Source organism: Centrocercus urophasianus, unplaced genomic scaffold (assembly GCF_019232065.1).
Source record: "Centrocercus urophasianus isolate 14NV4802_14NV808 unplaced genomic scaffold, USGS_Curo_1.0 seq_16, whole genome shotgun sequence".
In the NCBI taxonomy this organism is placed as follows: Eukaryota; Metazoa; Chordata; class Aves; order Galliformes; family Phasianidae; genus Centrocercus; species Centrocercus urophasianus.
Window position 1 is genome coordinate 27,189,161 of NW_024884711.1, and position 16,670 is coordinate 27,205,830.

Consider the following 16,670-nt stretch of genomic DNA (forward strand, 5'->3'; position numbering starts at 1 on the left):
TTGATGAAGTGTAATCCCATCAAGTCTGGTGGTGTGCTGGACTTTCTCTCAGTACTGCTGTTGAGAATCTGCTTGAGACAATCCCTGAATTGGTGAAATGAGTTCAATGTTGTCTGTGTGATGCAAGATATGTAAGCTAATTCTTGAATCCATGTCGTGAACTCAGTGTTTTCCAGTTCTTCCTGACCAGAGAGTTAAAAGATTTCGCTGAAAAGACCTTTTGAGAGACTTGAGAGCTTACATACATGGATACTGTGTGAAAAAGTTCAGCTACTCCTTGTTCTAATGAGATTTGGAAAAAACAGAAACAGAAAATCCTCAGAGACTAGATCCTCTGGTGGACTACACCATAACCTTCCTCAGTCACAGCTGTGCTGGCCATTAACTTTCTTCTTACTTGCTAACCTTTCTTTTATACAGCTATGGATCAAACTCCTGACAGTGCCTGGGCCGTTTATCTTCTCAAAGTCCTTATGTTCCACTTGATTATCTAAACCTTTTCCCCGAATCAAAGGTAAAAGGATATAGTTCTAGAAGATCTTGGAACGTTATACAGGAGAAAATGCAGATGTTCAGTCACAGCTGAGAGATACTATGGGCCACTAGACAAGATCAATTGTTCAAAAACAGATTTGTTCACCTAGCAGAATAATAAGACGACAATACTAAACTCAGAAGGTGGGCAGGTGATGTTCCATGAGAAGTAGAATCTGAGAGGAAAAATGAGATCTGAGGATTTGAAACCTGCTTATAGAAATGGCATTAAAAACAGAGAGACAGAAAACATTTGCAAGGCAGAGGAAGGATTGCAGGAAGACAGCCACGTAGGTGAAGCTGTGAATTCTTCAGAAACTTCAAACAATAAAGTCATACAGAAATAAAAATCTATGGACAAACATAGAACAGTACAGATATGTTGCTAAAATTTGAAAAGCCACTGTACAAAAAAAGAATTAAACAGTACATCCAGTACATCCAACTACATCCAGAATACTGTAAAAGCACAAACTGTCAAAGAAAAATCAAGAAAGGGATTTATCCAGTATTCAACTGAGAGAACGCTATTGACTAATCACTCTAGGAAAGCATCTCTGCAATGCCTTTTTCACTCTACACCAGTAATAAAGAGATGAGAATTCAGGCAGGGTGACAGAAGTAACAGATTAGATCATGCTCAGGTGAGTTAAATGATTTGGGATCAGTGAGGCTGATGGAATTTGCCTTAAATTGTTCAGAGAATAACTGAAGCATTTCCACAGCCATTAATAACTACATTTAAGAACTGCATGGAAGAGGTAAAGTTTTCAAAGACTGGGAACACAGGAATAACAGCTATCCTGAAAAGTAAGTAGAAAGAGGAGGTGCAGAATTCTGGCCCAATCCATTTAAGAATAATTCTCAAATTGAAGATAATAAAAAAAATAAAAAATAGATTATAGACTCATGTATTAATCAAGAAGAAAGCATTCCAAATCCAACTAATCTCCTTTTATAAGATCATACCAGGTCTGGTGAATCACAAAGGCTGTGCAGCTTGAGATAAATGAAGATTTTAATACGGCATGTTAGAGAATATTTTCATAAGCATACGAGGGAAATGCAGCCTGACTGAACTAACATAAGGTAGGATTCTGCAGAATGAGTGAAAGAAGCTTTTTCAGTCTCTCTGTTAATCACTGTCAAAATGGAAGGCTAAATTTACTGCAGATATACTGGGGGTCTCTCCTGGCTAAAGTCCTCTTCTGGAACTTTATTAAATGGCATGGATGCTGGAACAGACAGTATGCTTATTAAAGCTGACAATCTGACAAAGTTGAAAAAGCCTGCAAGCACGTTAGAGGACAGCCTTAGAAATCAAAATGATCTTGACAAATTGAAGTTACAGACTAAAAAAATATGGTGCTATTTAACAGGGACTAGAGCACAATACAGCAAGTCAGAAAAGAACTGTACACGTTGAAGATGGAGCTATTGGCTTTGGAGCAGGTCTGCATTAAAAAACGGGATGTTGCAGGACGCAGTACACTAGTATTTCAGTTCTTTTTTTTGCATTTTTGAAGCAAATAGCTGATTATCAAGCTTTGTTTTCTTGGAGCATATGGAAGAAAATGATTCCTTCCCACAAAGACTGAGCCAGATGATATGCTTTGGGTGCACCCCAGCACACTGCAGCTGTTAATGGACATTCAGGCTGCAATGCTAGACCAAGGCTGCTCCAAAGTGGAAATCCTGCGCTCAGACAGCACAACCATGTGCTCAGCACCAGCTGTTTCACTCTATGTCTTCCTTCCTGTTGCCACACACTGCTTGCTAAAGTACATATAGCCATCCCAAGCTGACTTTGAATCAGCTGTACTGTGAATAAGACAGATGTGTCAGTGGGATGATGTGTTGTCTATGAGGCAATCGAAGTAATCCTTTCCAGCTGGTGAGATCTCAGTGAGAGTACTGTATTCAGTTTTAGCACCATACTTCTAATTATCAGTTGGAAGAGTTTAGCCTAGGAAGGTTCCCACTCTCAGAAGCATGAGGTGCAGGGAAGGATCTGTTGTTGTTTCATCTAGAGAAGGGTGAAATCGTAACAGCTTTCATGTCCAACAAAAGCTTCTGAAAAAGAGAAGGAGGACAAAATGACATCTGAGTGTACAATGGAGGAGGCAATACAGCCCAATACAGATTGGACAGAAGAAAATCTGCCTTGTGTTATGACCAGTGAGACAGCAGAAAGCAAGGGAGACTGCCAGATCCACAAACAGGTTAGACAAGCATCTATCAGGCTTGGTTTAAATGTAGTTCATCCTGCCTTAGGGAGGGAGATGGGCTAGATAATCTCAAAATCACTGCCATTGCTATTTAGTTGCTTCTTTTTAAAATGTAAATAGTAAAATTTCTCTTTCCTGCTCCTTTCATCTTGTCATTCAACCTTTTGAATCATTCCATTGCTCTCCTGTCTGTCATTTCATGTTACATCTGTCTGATCTTTCCATTCTCCATCCCTGTCTGTCTCAGTCTCACATCTGCTTTTCCACTTTTGGCACTGTTCCATTTGCAGAATGATTTTGCTAGGAAATCCCTCCTTTTTGCCCATGTACAAAGCAACATTCCTGTATTCATTCAAATTCCTGCGTAGGTATTTATATATAATTGCTGGAAGAAAATTGTATCTTGATTCAGTTCCCCAAATGTTTATGCAGTATTTAATGATGGTTTTGCTTCTTCAGTGCCTCCTTCTGTCATTACTGACCAAGTGACAATCAGATCAGAGGTTATCACCATTTTCCCTAAAAATAGGATAACTCACTGTATAAAAGTACAGCTATGTAGAAAAGAAAGGACATAGTTATCAGTAAGAAGCTTACATGGAATATCTTTGAAATAACAAGCATCACTAGCTTACCAATGTTAGGAAGATGGACATATGCAAAAGTATTGTATGTGAATACAGAGCTCCACAAAGCTCTGATTTTTCTCAGATAATATTTGGGTACATATGTAGAAGAACAAAGGATGGTCATTTGTTTCTTTGCTAGTGTTTCTGTTTCCTCCAGTGCTTTGAGAGTGCCCAGCTTTGTGGGCACAAAGCTAACACTGCTGCCATCAGCTGCTTAACAAGACGCAGTGTCAGCTTTTGGGTTTAGCTCTGACACCAGGCTGGTCCTATGTCCTTTATGATGTACTTCATATCTTTTATGATGTATCGTATCTTTCACACTGATGTAGGACAATAGAAAGCCTTTTTCCACAGCAAATGAATATCTTCTCTCATTGCAGCTATCACTGTAACGGACTCTATAAGGCCATTTTCCTTATTTCAACTTTAGACCTACTGGGTTGCCATCAGAGCAAAGGTACCTTTCGTTCATTTTGTTCAAATACACACAGCAAAGCCCAAATTTATCTGTGCAGTCTACTGCCTGAATTAATCTCCAGAAGTCAACTGCAGTGCCCACAGCCTTTTCAGTTTAACAACAGCCAGTTGGCACAAAGACATGTTTGAAGACGTGTTGAATTGAAAACAATTAAATTGAGAAAATTGATTTAAAATCCTTATTTATCAGAAGGAGGCATAATCCAAACAGCCTGGGATTTAAAAGCAAAATTTCTTTGTCTTACATGTTATTTTCTGATACAGCAGATGCATGATTCAATTAACATATGTTTTACAGTATACCTTATGTGTTAAGAAAATCGTTTATGACCAGTTTATTTCTAATATGTAATGTGCACTATCACAGCAGCAATGGGCATCACAATAACAACTAATTATTAATAAGCAAATAAGTAAATTCTGCTTAGTTGATTCAAGCAAACTATCTTTCCTGTTAAAAGTGGTATTAAATTAAATTAGGCCACTAGCAATAAAGGGAGCCTTAACTCTCTTCAGCTCTTTATGGAATAATAGTCAATGTCTTGTACATGTCCCTTCATATGTAGATAGGACTCCAAGAAACTGTACAGACACACAAAAAGAAAAAAAAGAAAAACAGTTCTTTACATTAGTTTTACTTTTCATCTCCCTCTTATTTTCTTCTGCTTTTTCCCAGCAAGACAAGTTCAGTGTTCACTAGCAAATGAGATGTTCAGTAATACTGAACAACAGAAACTCTTCATGTATTTGTTTCTTGGTGGTAAATATACTGAATATATCACTTGATAAAACCCATTAGAGATGGTTGGTTTGTTGAGTTTCTCTTGTCCAGTCTTACTCTGGTGAAAAAAATGGTTTGCATAGTTCTTTCAGCAATAACTTAATGATTTCTTGGGGGCAAATACAGAAGTTTTCAGCTGGACAAACATGTATTACAAAGGAGTTTTATCTTTCATTTTGGATAGGGGCCCACTTTGCTAAAAGGAAAATTTGAGAAAAGTAAGTTGAATTCCATTAGGTACTGAGTTGAACCATTTTCTAATATTACGGATGTAATTCTTCTGTTCATTTTTGAAATACAGACTATCCACTAAAAGGATTGTACAGCTTTCCTCCCATTGGAGCCGTATGGGACAGTAAAAGAGCCCTCAGAGGATGAGTTTTAAATGTGTAAAAGAACACTGGGAAAAAAAAGAAAAAAAAGAAGAGTATAATCTCTATATTTTAAGTTTCATTCTGAGCAGGGCTTCATGTAGGAATGTAAGCAAAGTGTTAATAAACAGCCATAGCAGAGCAATTGTTTTGGATCTAGCTAACTGTTCTATGCAATTCTGTCCTGCAAATTGGAAAATCAGTTATTCTCACAGATTTAATTAAGCCACTTACCTGAGATGCTGTGAAAGCCTTGAACTAGGGCTCCTGGAAAATAACATGGCTGCTCCAAGTACTAAATGGGTGGCTGTTTGGAAAGAAGGGTCTCACAAGATCTCCTGTTAGAGATCTTCCTTAAGGCTTCAGGTTTTCTATCCTTGGGTCCCTTTTTGTAAAGTGAGGGCAACAGCACATGGATCTATCAGAAGACCTTTGGAGCAGCAGTGTTTGATTCTGCATTTGGGTCATGGGTCTCACTCTGTAAGTACGGAGCGTACATACTGCTAGGTCATGGATAATGCATTAAAGTCTTTGAAGCCTCCAGGTACTGTGATAAAGGAGGACAGATAAAAATCTCAGAGAATTTCATTAAGAGTAACACATGTTCAACGTGGAATACACCCGTTCCACCATCCAAACACTTCATGGGACATTCTTCAGGAAAATGAACAATAACAAACCAAACTGGCACTGAATGGGCATATTGAGAAAGTACTGCAGACAACACAGATTTGTAGCTAGTTTGTACACCACTTCTTCAAGTGTTTTACAAACATACCTTCCTGGTTCTAATCTGATAAGAGTCACACTCATCTTTAATGCTTTTCTATAACATAAAGAAATAGAAATGATCCTGAAACATGTGCAGCCCTTGCTCATGGTGATCCTGTACCCTTTCCTCCTGCTTTCTCTTTGAGAAAGGAAAACTGCAATATTTCAGCTGAAGATGAACAGAAAGGAGGGCGTTGTCAGAGATGGAGAGCTGAAAATCCAGAATTCATTTTTTAAAAACTGTACAGATTAAGAATCAAGAAAACTCTCAGATATTTATGTTGTACATTCAGACAAATTAGCCTTTCATTTTCAAGAGATCAACGTTTTACTTAATTTGTTGCTTGTTTGTTTGTTTGTTTTTAAATAGATGAATAAAAATTCTTCCAACATAATGGCTTTGGCTCCCAAAACATCTAACAAAAGAGAGACAGTGTGTATATTTGGAACAGGAGACTTTGGAAGAGCTCTGGGCCATAAACTGATTCAGTCTGGCTACCCCGTCATATTTGGAAGCCGGAGCCCATGGCCATCCAGCCTCATTCCCAAGGATGCAGAGGTGCTGAGCCATGCTGAGGCAGCACAGAAAGCTGCCATCATTATTATAGCAATCCAGAGGCAACATTACGACTTCCTTGCATCACTAGAGGAAACGCTCCGTGGAAAAGTGTTGGTGGACATAAGCAACAACTTAAAAATAAACCAGTATCCTGAATCCAATGCAAAGTACCTGGCTCAGCTGGTGCCCAGCGCTAGGGTTGTGAAAGCCTTTAACACCGTGTCAGCCTGGGCTCTGCAGTCGGGCACCTTGGATGCAAGCCGGCAGGTAAGACTGAACAGCAGGAGTTTGCTATTTCATAGAGTTACGAAGTATCATATGGGCTTTTAACAGTTAGACAAAACACATACTTGGGACATATGACTCAGACAAGGCTGAGATGGAAATTTCACTGTAATTGCAAATCTCAAATTAAATGCGAGCTAAAATTTACTTTGGGATTCAAATTTGACATGACAAGGAATGTTGATAGCTGTTAAGACACATTAGGGAAGCAAGGAAAAAAAAGAGAAAACACAGCTACAAACAGAGAACCAGTAAATCAGAAGGAAATGAGGGCTGTGTCACTTGTTCACCTAAGAGTGCAAAAAAAGGGATGTAAGGGATGTAATGGGGCAATAGAATGAGTATAAGCAATGAGATAAATTAGATGGATGGTGAAAAAATTAATAGTTTTCTAAATCACATCAAAACAGAAGTCTAACACAAAAACGTGTGCAAGCCATGTTAATGAGCTCCCCAGTCACAGGCAAGCTGGTCATAGGAAACAATCAAGCATCTTTGTGGAAGAATTTATTTCTGTCCTGTTTTCAGCTACTCTGAACATGCAACTATTCAAATTATTGTTAACTTTGCTTTCTGCTGATAGAAGTGGTTTCACCTAAACTAAAAACCAATGATTTACAAGCCTAGGCATCTGAAACCTTTATCATACTTAGATAAATGACAGCAGAAGTTGCCCCTTTTCTGCCTATTCCAAAAGAAGTATTACAATTCATACTCAGAAAAAAAGAGTTTCTTCACACTTTTACTAGATACGAGAAGGAATAATAATAAATTTCATGACAGAGAAATTACATTCGAATTGTCTCTACCCCCAGGTCCTGACTGAAGCTCTTACAGACCATTGTAGTGGCAATACAATATATTATTCCTACTTACTATTACAAAACCTTGTGCTTACAAACTGTGGGCAGGATCTTCAAAAGAGCATGCTGAAATTCAAGTGCTCTAAACAAAGATTGTAATCTTATATTCTGTTCTTGGCACATGCAAAATTTTGCCACTTGAAGCAATGTATTTCACCAAAGAAAAGAAAGATTGATGTTCTTAATTCTAGGGACTGTTGATCAAGAAATTACCTATAACAATTTTATCTATATAAATTAAGGCTAACAAGGGAGGTAATAAGGAGCCTAAGAAGCTCATGCTCATATTGTCCATATTCAGGAAGAAACGCAGTTGAAAATGTCACAAAAGTCTGTCAAAATAAAATCCCTGCTTGTTTTTGACTGCAGGTGTTTGTCTGTGGAGATGACACAGAAGCTAAACAAATGGTAATGGATATTGTTCGTGCACTGGGACTCACACCGTTAGATCAAGGATCTCTCTTGGCTGCTCAGGAAATAGAAAATTACCCTCTACAGCTTTTTCCAATGTGGAAGCTTCCCATCTTTGTGTCCCTTGGCCTAACCGCATTCTTCTTCATCTACTGTTTGGTTCGTGATGTAATTTACCCTTGTGTTTATGAAAATAGGGATTATTCATTTTTTCTTGCAATTTCCATTCCAAATCGGATCTGCCCTATAATGGCACTCGTCCTTCTTGCCTTGGTTTATCTCCCTGGTGTATTTGCTGCAATTATTCAGTTATACAGAGGTACCAAATACAGCCGTTTTCCAGAGTGGCTGGACAAATGGATGCTGTGTAGGAAACAGCTTGGACTAGTAGCCTTGGCATTTGCTTCTCTGCACGTTGTTTATACTCTCGTTACCCCAATTCGCTACTATGTAAGATGGACAACTGGGGACAGAACCATCTCACAGGTAATTTTTTTCCTTGCTCTATGTCTTCTCTTCCTCTAACCCTGTTACTAACATTACCAGGGATGCTAAACTTTAGAAGTTCACATCGACTTTGTCTATTGTTCTTTTTAATGAGGTTATTTTCCTAGTTTCTGTGCTGCTTTTATCCATGGATATATCATAAATCCAAAGGTTTCTCATGTTGAGTTGTGGGTAAATACCTTCCTCCTAGATAGCTTACATATTAATGAAATAATCAAGAAATACATAAAGAATAAAGAAATGTATCTCTCTATTTCTCTGTATAAATTTATGAATCATAGAATCAAAAAAAAGTTTGAATTGGAAAGGATTTTTACAGGTCATCTAATCCAAACCCCCTGCAATGAACAGGGATTAGCATATATTTTGAGTTCCTGACCTTACTCAACAACAAACAATTGAATACCTGCCCTCAAAGTAGGTCTACAATAGATAAGTACTGCAATTATAGGTACACAAAACCTACATAAGGCCACTCTCACATTTTCAGTAGCCATTCAAAGTAAATACCCAATCCTCTTCAGATAATGTGTAATATTTATCTCTTAGTTAAATGATATTCTTTTCTTCATATTAATCCTAAAACTGCTAACACTAAGATATATGTGGTATTCTTTTCTTCAGGCACTGAACAATAGTACTACTCCATTTGACAACACAAATGGCTGGCTTAGTGACTCTTATTTGGCTTTGGGGATTTTAGGATTCTTTTTATTTGTTCTTCTTGGAATAACTTCCTTGCCTTCTGTCAGCAACAGTGTCAACTGGAGAGAATTTCGATTTGTACAGGTAAGAAAAAGATTTTCTCTAAAAAAAAACATTTTTCTTCTCAGTTGGAAACTTTCCTTTTTTTTTTTTTTTTTTTTTTTTTTTTTTTTTAAATGAACTATGACCACAGAACGATTTAGCAGTGTCTTTCCTCCATTCTAACTCTAAATGCCATATCTGTATTATTCACCATCACCTGATTAATATATATTTGTCTATCTACATGGCTATACAACCCACATATAAAAAACACAACTCCCCTGATGTCTACCTATGGAACAACTGGTGTTATTACACCAAAAACATAAAATTGGGAAGATCTAAACTGCTAACTGACAAATGGAAAAATGACACTGTGGAGTTAATGACTGCCAAACTACACAGTCACAAAATTCTTTAGCCATTTATTGGGCTGATTTTGTTGGTTCACAAGATAATTCAGTTAACACGATTTTGAAAACTGACTTTATCACTCCAGTCCTTTCAACATCAAGCATCGAAAGAGAGCCTCCAGTTCCTGCAGGCGCTAACAGTTGTTGTGCCTTTAATAAAGCTACCTCTGTTAACACCATCATCTTGACCCCACATCAGAAAGAAGTTTGGTGCTGCAGTGCCTCTGCAGGAACAGGGCTAGCAAGGGAAACTACTAAGAGTTAACGTTTTACTTAGGTGAAGAATTTGCACAGTATAGTTCTGGGTGGATTATCACTAAAGCATATGAAAGGCTTGGTCCTCTCAAATGAACTGCAGCCTTTTCTCTGTGTTTTTACAGATATGGCAGCATTAGGCAATGTGTGGAAAAAGTTATCAAGGTTGTTGGTGGGGAAGAAAAAAAAAAAAAAAAAAAAAAAAATCACATCCTGGAGATCCATTTGAATTTTTATTAAAAAATAAATCTTTTTTCATTTCAGCAGACCCATTTAGTCCCAAACTTGGCACACATTCCCTGAAGTCTGCTGTGCACTGTAATTTGCAGTTGTTCTGGTTCAATTTAGTATTCTAACCTCTACTTCTTTCTCTTTGTTCTCCTCTAGTCCAAACTGGGATATCTGACATTGATTTTATGCACCGCACACACACTGGTCTGTGGTGGAAAGTGGTTCCTAAATCCATCAGCATACAGATGGTATCTTCCAGAAGCCTATATGCTCTCTCTCATTATTCCATGCGCTGTACTGGTTGTCAAATTTGTGCTCATACTTCCTTGTCTAGACAAACAATTAACACGAATTCGACAGGGCTGGGAGAGGAATCCCCAGTACTCAGAACAGTCAAACTACATTATCAACAAGACTGCTGTGTAATTAGACTAAACTGTACTGTTAAAAAGAAACAAAAAATTGAAGGCAAAATGAAGTCCCTATCCTCCTTTACCTGGAGAGAGAAAAAGTGAGAAGCCTGGGCTGGCTCTGACTGAAATAAAGCAATTTCAGTGACAAAATTTAAATCAAACAAGCCTCCTGAGATCCTGCACACCAGACATGCTTTCACACAGGCCTTTTCCTTTTTCTCCCCCTATTCACCCTCCATTCCTGACAGGAGTATGAGAGAAGTGTTCATGGTATCAGTCACTCAAAATCTCTAGTGATGGCCAACCTCTCATATTAGATGGTGTCTGCTCCTCTTCACTGTCCTGCCCAGTGGGGCTCAGATCTGGACAGGCATTAGCTGAGGCAAAGCTCTCATCTTTCCAACACTAGTTTGTCCTCCATTAACATCTGGTCAAAGAGGTCTATATTCATGCCTTAGAAATAGTTAAATAAGATTTCCTTGGTTTGTGTACAGGCACTCTAATGTTCAAAGTGTATCTGCTGAGGATTGCTGAACCCTTGCTATACTGCAGAAACTTGAATGGCAAGGGGATGGAGGAGAGACCAAACTGTCAAAAAGACATGAGATGTACTTGCAGAGAAGCTTAGGCTGGTGAGCACATGCACACAGTTGTTGGTGAATTTTTGTGTAATCAGTGAGCTGTAAGAAAAGGAGCTGATGGAAAACATCATTTTATTAGGAGTTTATACTTATATCACAGAAAATAGATTGTTGATTTTTCTGAAATGCTTTGGATGCAATGTTATAAATATTCTATGAAAATGCATATATCCTAATCTCAATAAAGAAAATTCTTTATAGTTGTGCATTCTGTTATTATTCCTAGAACATCTTTTGCTATGATGCAGCTGCTGGTATGCTTAGTTGCACATTAGCATTGTAAGGCCTTGAGGGGAAAAAATAAAATGGGATCCTGTCTTCAGATAGCTGCCAGGGCTTACTTTCTCCCATTTTTGCTCCTTGGATGCTTACATATATAGGTATTTGCTTAGTTACTTAACAGGAGTACAGAACTGTCATGGGCTCAAAGGGCCTAAATACAGGGATACCTATAACACCACCTTAAACTGCCTCAGAAAGAGAAGACAGAGGCAGAAACAGAGAGAGAAATTTAAAAAAAAAAAAAAAAAAAAAAAAGTGATTGTGTGCGAGTAGATGAGAAAGCAAGACAAAAAATAAAATACATAGTAGCAGCCTGAATACCTAGACTTACACTGGGAGCTATATTCTACTTCCAGTGACATACTCCAGACTCATATTAAGAACAGTAACTGCTTCAAGATCCATAGTTTACTTTCATGATTACCTGTTACAGGACTTAGGGTTTCTGCCTATGCAGATACCGATCTTAAACAAAAAAAAAAAAAAAAAGAAAAAAAAAACCACCACCCTTTTCTCTCCCACAGCTGAGCTTGTGGGTTGGAAATTAATTTGCAACAGTTCTGGCAAGTAACACAACGAAAAGTCATGCTTCATGAAACACGAGCATTGCCAATGCTCTGTCATCTTCTCTATCAAAGAATATGATTCTTTGTATTTCTGAGTGCCTTGCATTAGGAGGCTGAGTCAGGTCTGTTTTACTTCCACTGAAAACCAGTGCAAGGTGGCCTGACAGTACAATCTGTACACTCATTCACTACCAAATTCCAGCTTCCAGGCACAGGGCTGCAGCTCATGCAAGAAAGACAGAATTCTTCAAGGAGCAGGTTGTCTTATATGGCTAACAGATAGGACCAAGTTCACTGAAAATGTCAAGCAAAGAGGTACAATTTGCTGTTTTCTCCAAGAATAAAACGCCAATACCTGTTGTGTACAAACCAAGCAGACAATGCTATTTGTTTGCATAGGTGCATGAAACGGCTCTCAGGATCTCATCCAAAGCTCTCTCATTTGAAGGTAGCAGAGGGTTTTTTGTTGATTTCAATAAATAGTAATAAATCAGATCTACACCAGCACTTGTTATTCTAGCCCAGTATTTTGAAAACAATAACTAATATTATGAAAAATGTTTATATTCTGTATGCATTTTTTAGGCTGAATTCTTTATGCATATATATATTTTAACATACCAACAAAGCCTGGTTAGAAGGGACATTAGAAGGGTTATGAAATACACTTTGGAAAATATATTTTCTATAAGCATTCCATACACAAAAAAGAGCCTTTGCACGTAAATACGTAACACACTTGTAAGAACTTCTGTAGGAATAAAACAGTGACTCTCCACTCCACTTCTAAATCAAAGACAACATTTAGAAAAATAAAAGCTGCAGCTTTTTAAGCAAGAAGTCATATGGATATGCTCCTGATAGCTAAATTTGGATTTCATTGCACAAGAAAGTTTTATTTTTATGCAGAATGCACAGGTATTGCATGACTTTTAGACCTCTATATAACATATAATTCTTCTAATCTAACTTCCTGATTTCAATATCCATTTCAAACCCCCAAATGCACTTATAAAATACCATCTTTTCACTAATTAATCAGATTTACTTAGCCCTGAAGTAATGTGATGTCAGATACGCAGTAGTCCCAAGGGACATACCTGACAACACAGGTATTGAACCACCGGGATCCAACCACTTCCCATTAGTTCCATTGCACCATGCCATGAATCCTGTGGTCTGCAATCTATTTTTGCTCCACAGCACGATCTTCCTTCAGCCTGTGCTACCTTATCTAAATTACCTCTTACTCAAGATTCAAGATTTGATTGTTCAGAAAGCCACTTTATTCCTGCATGTCAGGTTTGGGGGGCTTGGCTCATAACCTTCTATCACACACCGAATTTTAGAAGATCATCTTGTCTCAAACGCTAGTGAGCCTTTTTGGTCCACTCCAAATCAGGAGCTGGTGAAAAGTATGAATGCCAACAGGAACCATGTAACCTATGCTGTGCTGCTCTCCCATACTACAATTATCTACTTATTAAGTCTTCAGTGTTTATTATTTAGTAATAGATTAAATATGGCTTCTCTTCCACACACTGTGGAAGCTTTTCTTTCATACACAAACTTTTCTTTTCTTCTGCATTATACATTCTTCTGCCATAGATCTCCATTTATATCTCTACTTCTTGATGTTAACCTGAATGGTTGGCTCTCTGGATGAAGCTGACATTTCTCAAGATTGTTTAGATGTCTTGTTTTTCTTTTCCTATCACAATGACATCTCTTATTGCTGCCATTCTGGAATATAGGAATTCAGAACTGACAAGTATTAGCTCTCACTAATAAGATGACCCCCTTGACATTGATTTCTTATAAGGAACATCAGTGCTACAAAAACATACACTGAAGAAGCTTGAGAGAACTCACACAGAGCCCAGAGAATTGGCTGATTTCCCCAAATGCAGCAAAATAGAATTAGCAATTTTTTACTCATGAGTTTTCAGACACATGCTTTAGTCTTATATCTGCTTTGGTTTCCATATCCACACTGGCTCATAATTCTTGATTCATTCAAGCACAGTCTCTTCATTGCTTTTCTTCTCCTCACACACACTCACATTTCTTCTAGGAAAAGTTTAAGACAAGCAATTTAATACTCCCAAATCAAAACAGAATGTCCCAAAACAAGTATGTTTAGGACATACTATCCGCAACCAAGTGCTGACACAGAGGAAGAGAAGTATTTTCAAGAAAGCATTACATTTTTGATTGCCTGGTACCAGGTAGTTTAATCAGATATGGAGTCCAACTCAGTTTCAGGATCTCACCATCACCTCATCACCTTCTTCCCCCAGTACAAGAAGATACAAATCAGTCTATTTACTCTTCCTGTACACCAACCTTTCCAAAAGTAGCTGCCACACCACAGCACTCACTATTGAACAGTAGCAGTAAACCCAGATGCCCATCAAACACAGATTTCTAATGCTTCTAATGCTTAGTAGTGAATAAAGTTTGTCAAACACTTTCCCCAGAGGAATAGCACCAGGACAGATGCCAAAATACAGCTACTAGACACCCCACAGGGCTATTCTGTTTCAATGTGAGATGCCATCATTTTGGCTTTCCTTCAGTTGTTTAATTATAAAATTAAACAAATACAGCATCTCATTTAAAAAAAAAAAAAAGTAAACCATTAACTTGGCATTAAAATCTGAACTGAAGGAAACCTGACATTACTCTTGGAACACGTGAGAGCTGGACAGGATGACAGAACCCGAGAAAGCAGTTGGCAGGATAGGGGAGGACATGGCAGTGTCTCCCTCCCTGATTGGCTATCAGTGATCCAGAGCGGCAGAAGCACAAGGACACAACAAACCTTGCATTCCTATCCCTGGCTGAGGCAATTGGGGAGCGTGGCTGCAGAACTGAAGGAATTACAATAAACATACAGGATTAAATGTACAGGATTACAATTTATTTGTTTTGCTGATAGCTTTTATTTCCCAATCCGTAAACAGACTGAAAAACAAACCCCATCCATACTTGGATAAGTCTAAATAAAGGTCAAACCTTTAGTCCCACTACAGAAGCTTTGGTGTTGTTTTACTATCAAGTCTGCTTAGAGTTGTTGGGTACCTTAAGTTGTTGTGATCTCAGTTGTGCCCAGGCCTGAGAGATACTTCTTGTCCAGTCACAAAATCCTGAGAAAGATCAAGGTGCTTGTGCAGCTGTACACTGTCTTTGAAGACAGTGCTGAATACCTGAGCGCCACTGGAAGCCCCACTGAATACCCTCTACCATCTTCTCTTTGAACACAAATACTCTTGTTTCTCGGCAAACTCAAGACTTCCCTGCCTTTTACAGAGAAGCTGATCCTCAGATTCATACTTAACTGTCTTCCCAGACACCTCACAAGTTTCTTTAATTCTGTTGCTGACATACACATTCACATGGGAAGTCAAAGGCAAGGAAAGGAATTGGACAGAGGTTCCCTGAAGCTGAGGATAGTTCTCTAATTACAAGGAGCTTTACATAATAGAGAGCCAGAAGGCAACCTTGTGATCAGCCATTCCTTTTTTCCTGCAGAACACAGGCTATAGACACTGTCTGAATTAATTCCTTTCTGGATTATCAGGAGTTGTCATATTTTTCAGTTCAAAGACGCCTATAAAATTTCCATTACTAATGCAGATTCCTGCAAAGTTTAAGCTTCCAGACAGCACACATTTTTATCCAGTTACCATTTGTGAATGTTGGCAGGTAATCCATTAAAACCAGCTGAAAACTCCTGAATTAAAGATATTCCTAAAACAACCACTGAACTTGACATAAACATTATAAAATTCACCAAAACCTTCGGCAAATCATTTTGACAGCTGATTACCCTCACTTCAACATAGATTATACATGAACATCCATAGCCTGAATTTTAGTAGTATTCAGGCATCACAATTTGTAACTTTCCTGAAGTGTCCAGAACACTGCATGTGTAAAACATGTTTTACCTGAGACAAAATTCAGGTGTAAGAAAAAAAAAAATAAAAGTGAAGAAATGTAAATCATATTTGGTCCAACATCATGTGGGGAAGTATAACTGCATACTTAGTTGCCTTCATAAGGACGAAGTTTCAACATGTTCTTAACTACTGAATTTTGATTTAAAAAAAAAAAAAAAAAAAAAAAAAAGAGAAAAATACTAAAAATGAACAAATTACAAATATTAGCAGCCACTAGGGATAACCTAAGCTTGAACATAATTTCACAAAAGCCAATAAATGGCAATTAGACAATTGTTAATAAACTCCATGAAAACAGCTGCAGATTACTCACAGAGCTATGTTTCTTGTAGCCTCTACTGATAAATTCAGATGCAGAACTAATATCAGATAAGTTGGTTTCTCAGGAATTAGTTGCAGCTTTATGTTTATTTAGTAACAAAAAACAAACAAACAAACAATCACTGCTGAGGAGAAGTTATATTACCCCTGATATCCTTACAAGCAAGAGGGCAGAAGATATTTGATGAACTGTGCACTCTAGCCATCCTGCCAGTAAATTCAGATCTGCAGAAGGCCATTGTGAAGGAACGATAGCATGCCATTACCCTGAACACAAGAAAACCACTGAATGAGAACTGTTCACAGAGGGGGATGTTAGAAACAAGCATGAACCATGTCCAAACAATTCACAGGGAACCAGGGATGGGAGTACAGGGGTACAATCTAATGTGATCTTGTTAAGAGGTACCAAGAAGGTAA

The 16,670-nt window shown here is 38.0% G+C and overlaps 1 protein-coding gene across 8 annotated transcripts in view; it reads left to right on the forward strand.

Moving 5' to 3' along the window:
* The window catches only part of STEAP4 (STEAP4 metalloreductase), a 28,808-nt gene extending 17,492 nt beyond the window's left edge, over positions 1-11,316 (forward strand). For 3 of the 8 annotated variants that reach the window (XM_042817173.1, XM_042817169.1, XM_042817174.1), the window contains exons 2-6: positions 3,772-3,848; positions 6,162-6,617; positions 7,868-8,395; positions 9,041-9,205; positions 10,219-11,316. In XM_042817173.1, coding sequence (XP_042673107.1) covers positions 6,162-6,617; positions 7,868-8,395; positions 9,041-9,205; positions 10,219-10,488 — 1,419 coding nt within the window. In that variant the 5' untranslated portion in view covers positions 3,772-3,848 and the 3' untranslated portion in view covers positions 10,489-11,316. Of the gene's footprint in view, positions 1-1,496; positions 1,624-2,604; positions 2,757-3,771; positions 3,849-6,161; positions 6,618-7,867; positions 8,396-9,040; positions 9,206-10,218 lie in introns of those variants that run through there. The other 5 variants (XM_042817176.1, XM_042817175.1, XM_042817177.1 and 2 more) reach the window with 3 other exon arrangements.
* Positions 11,317-16,670: the final 5,354 nt, after the last annotated feature.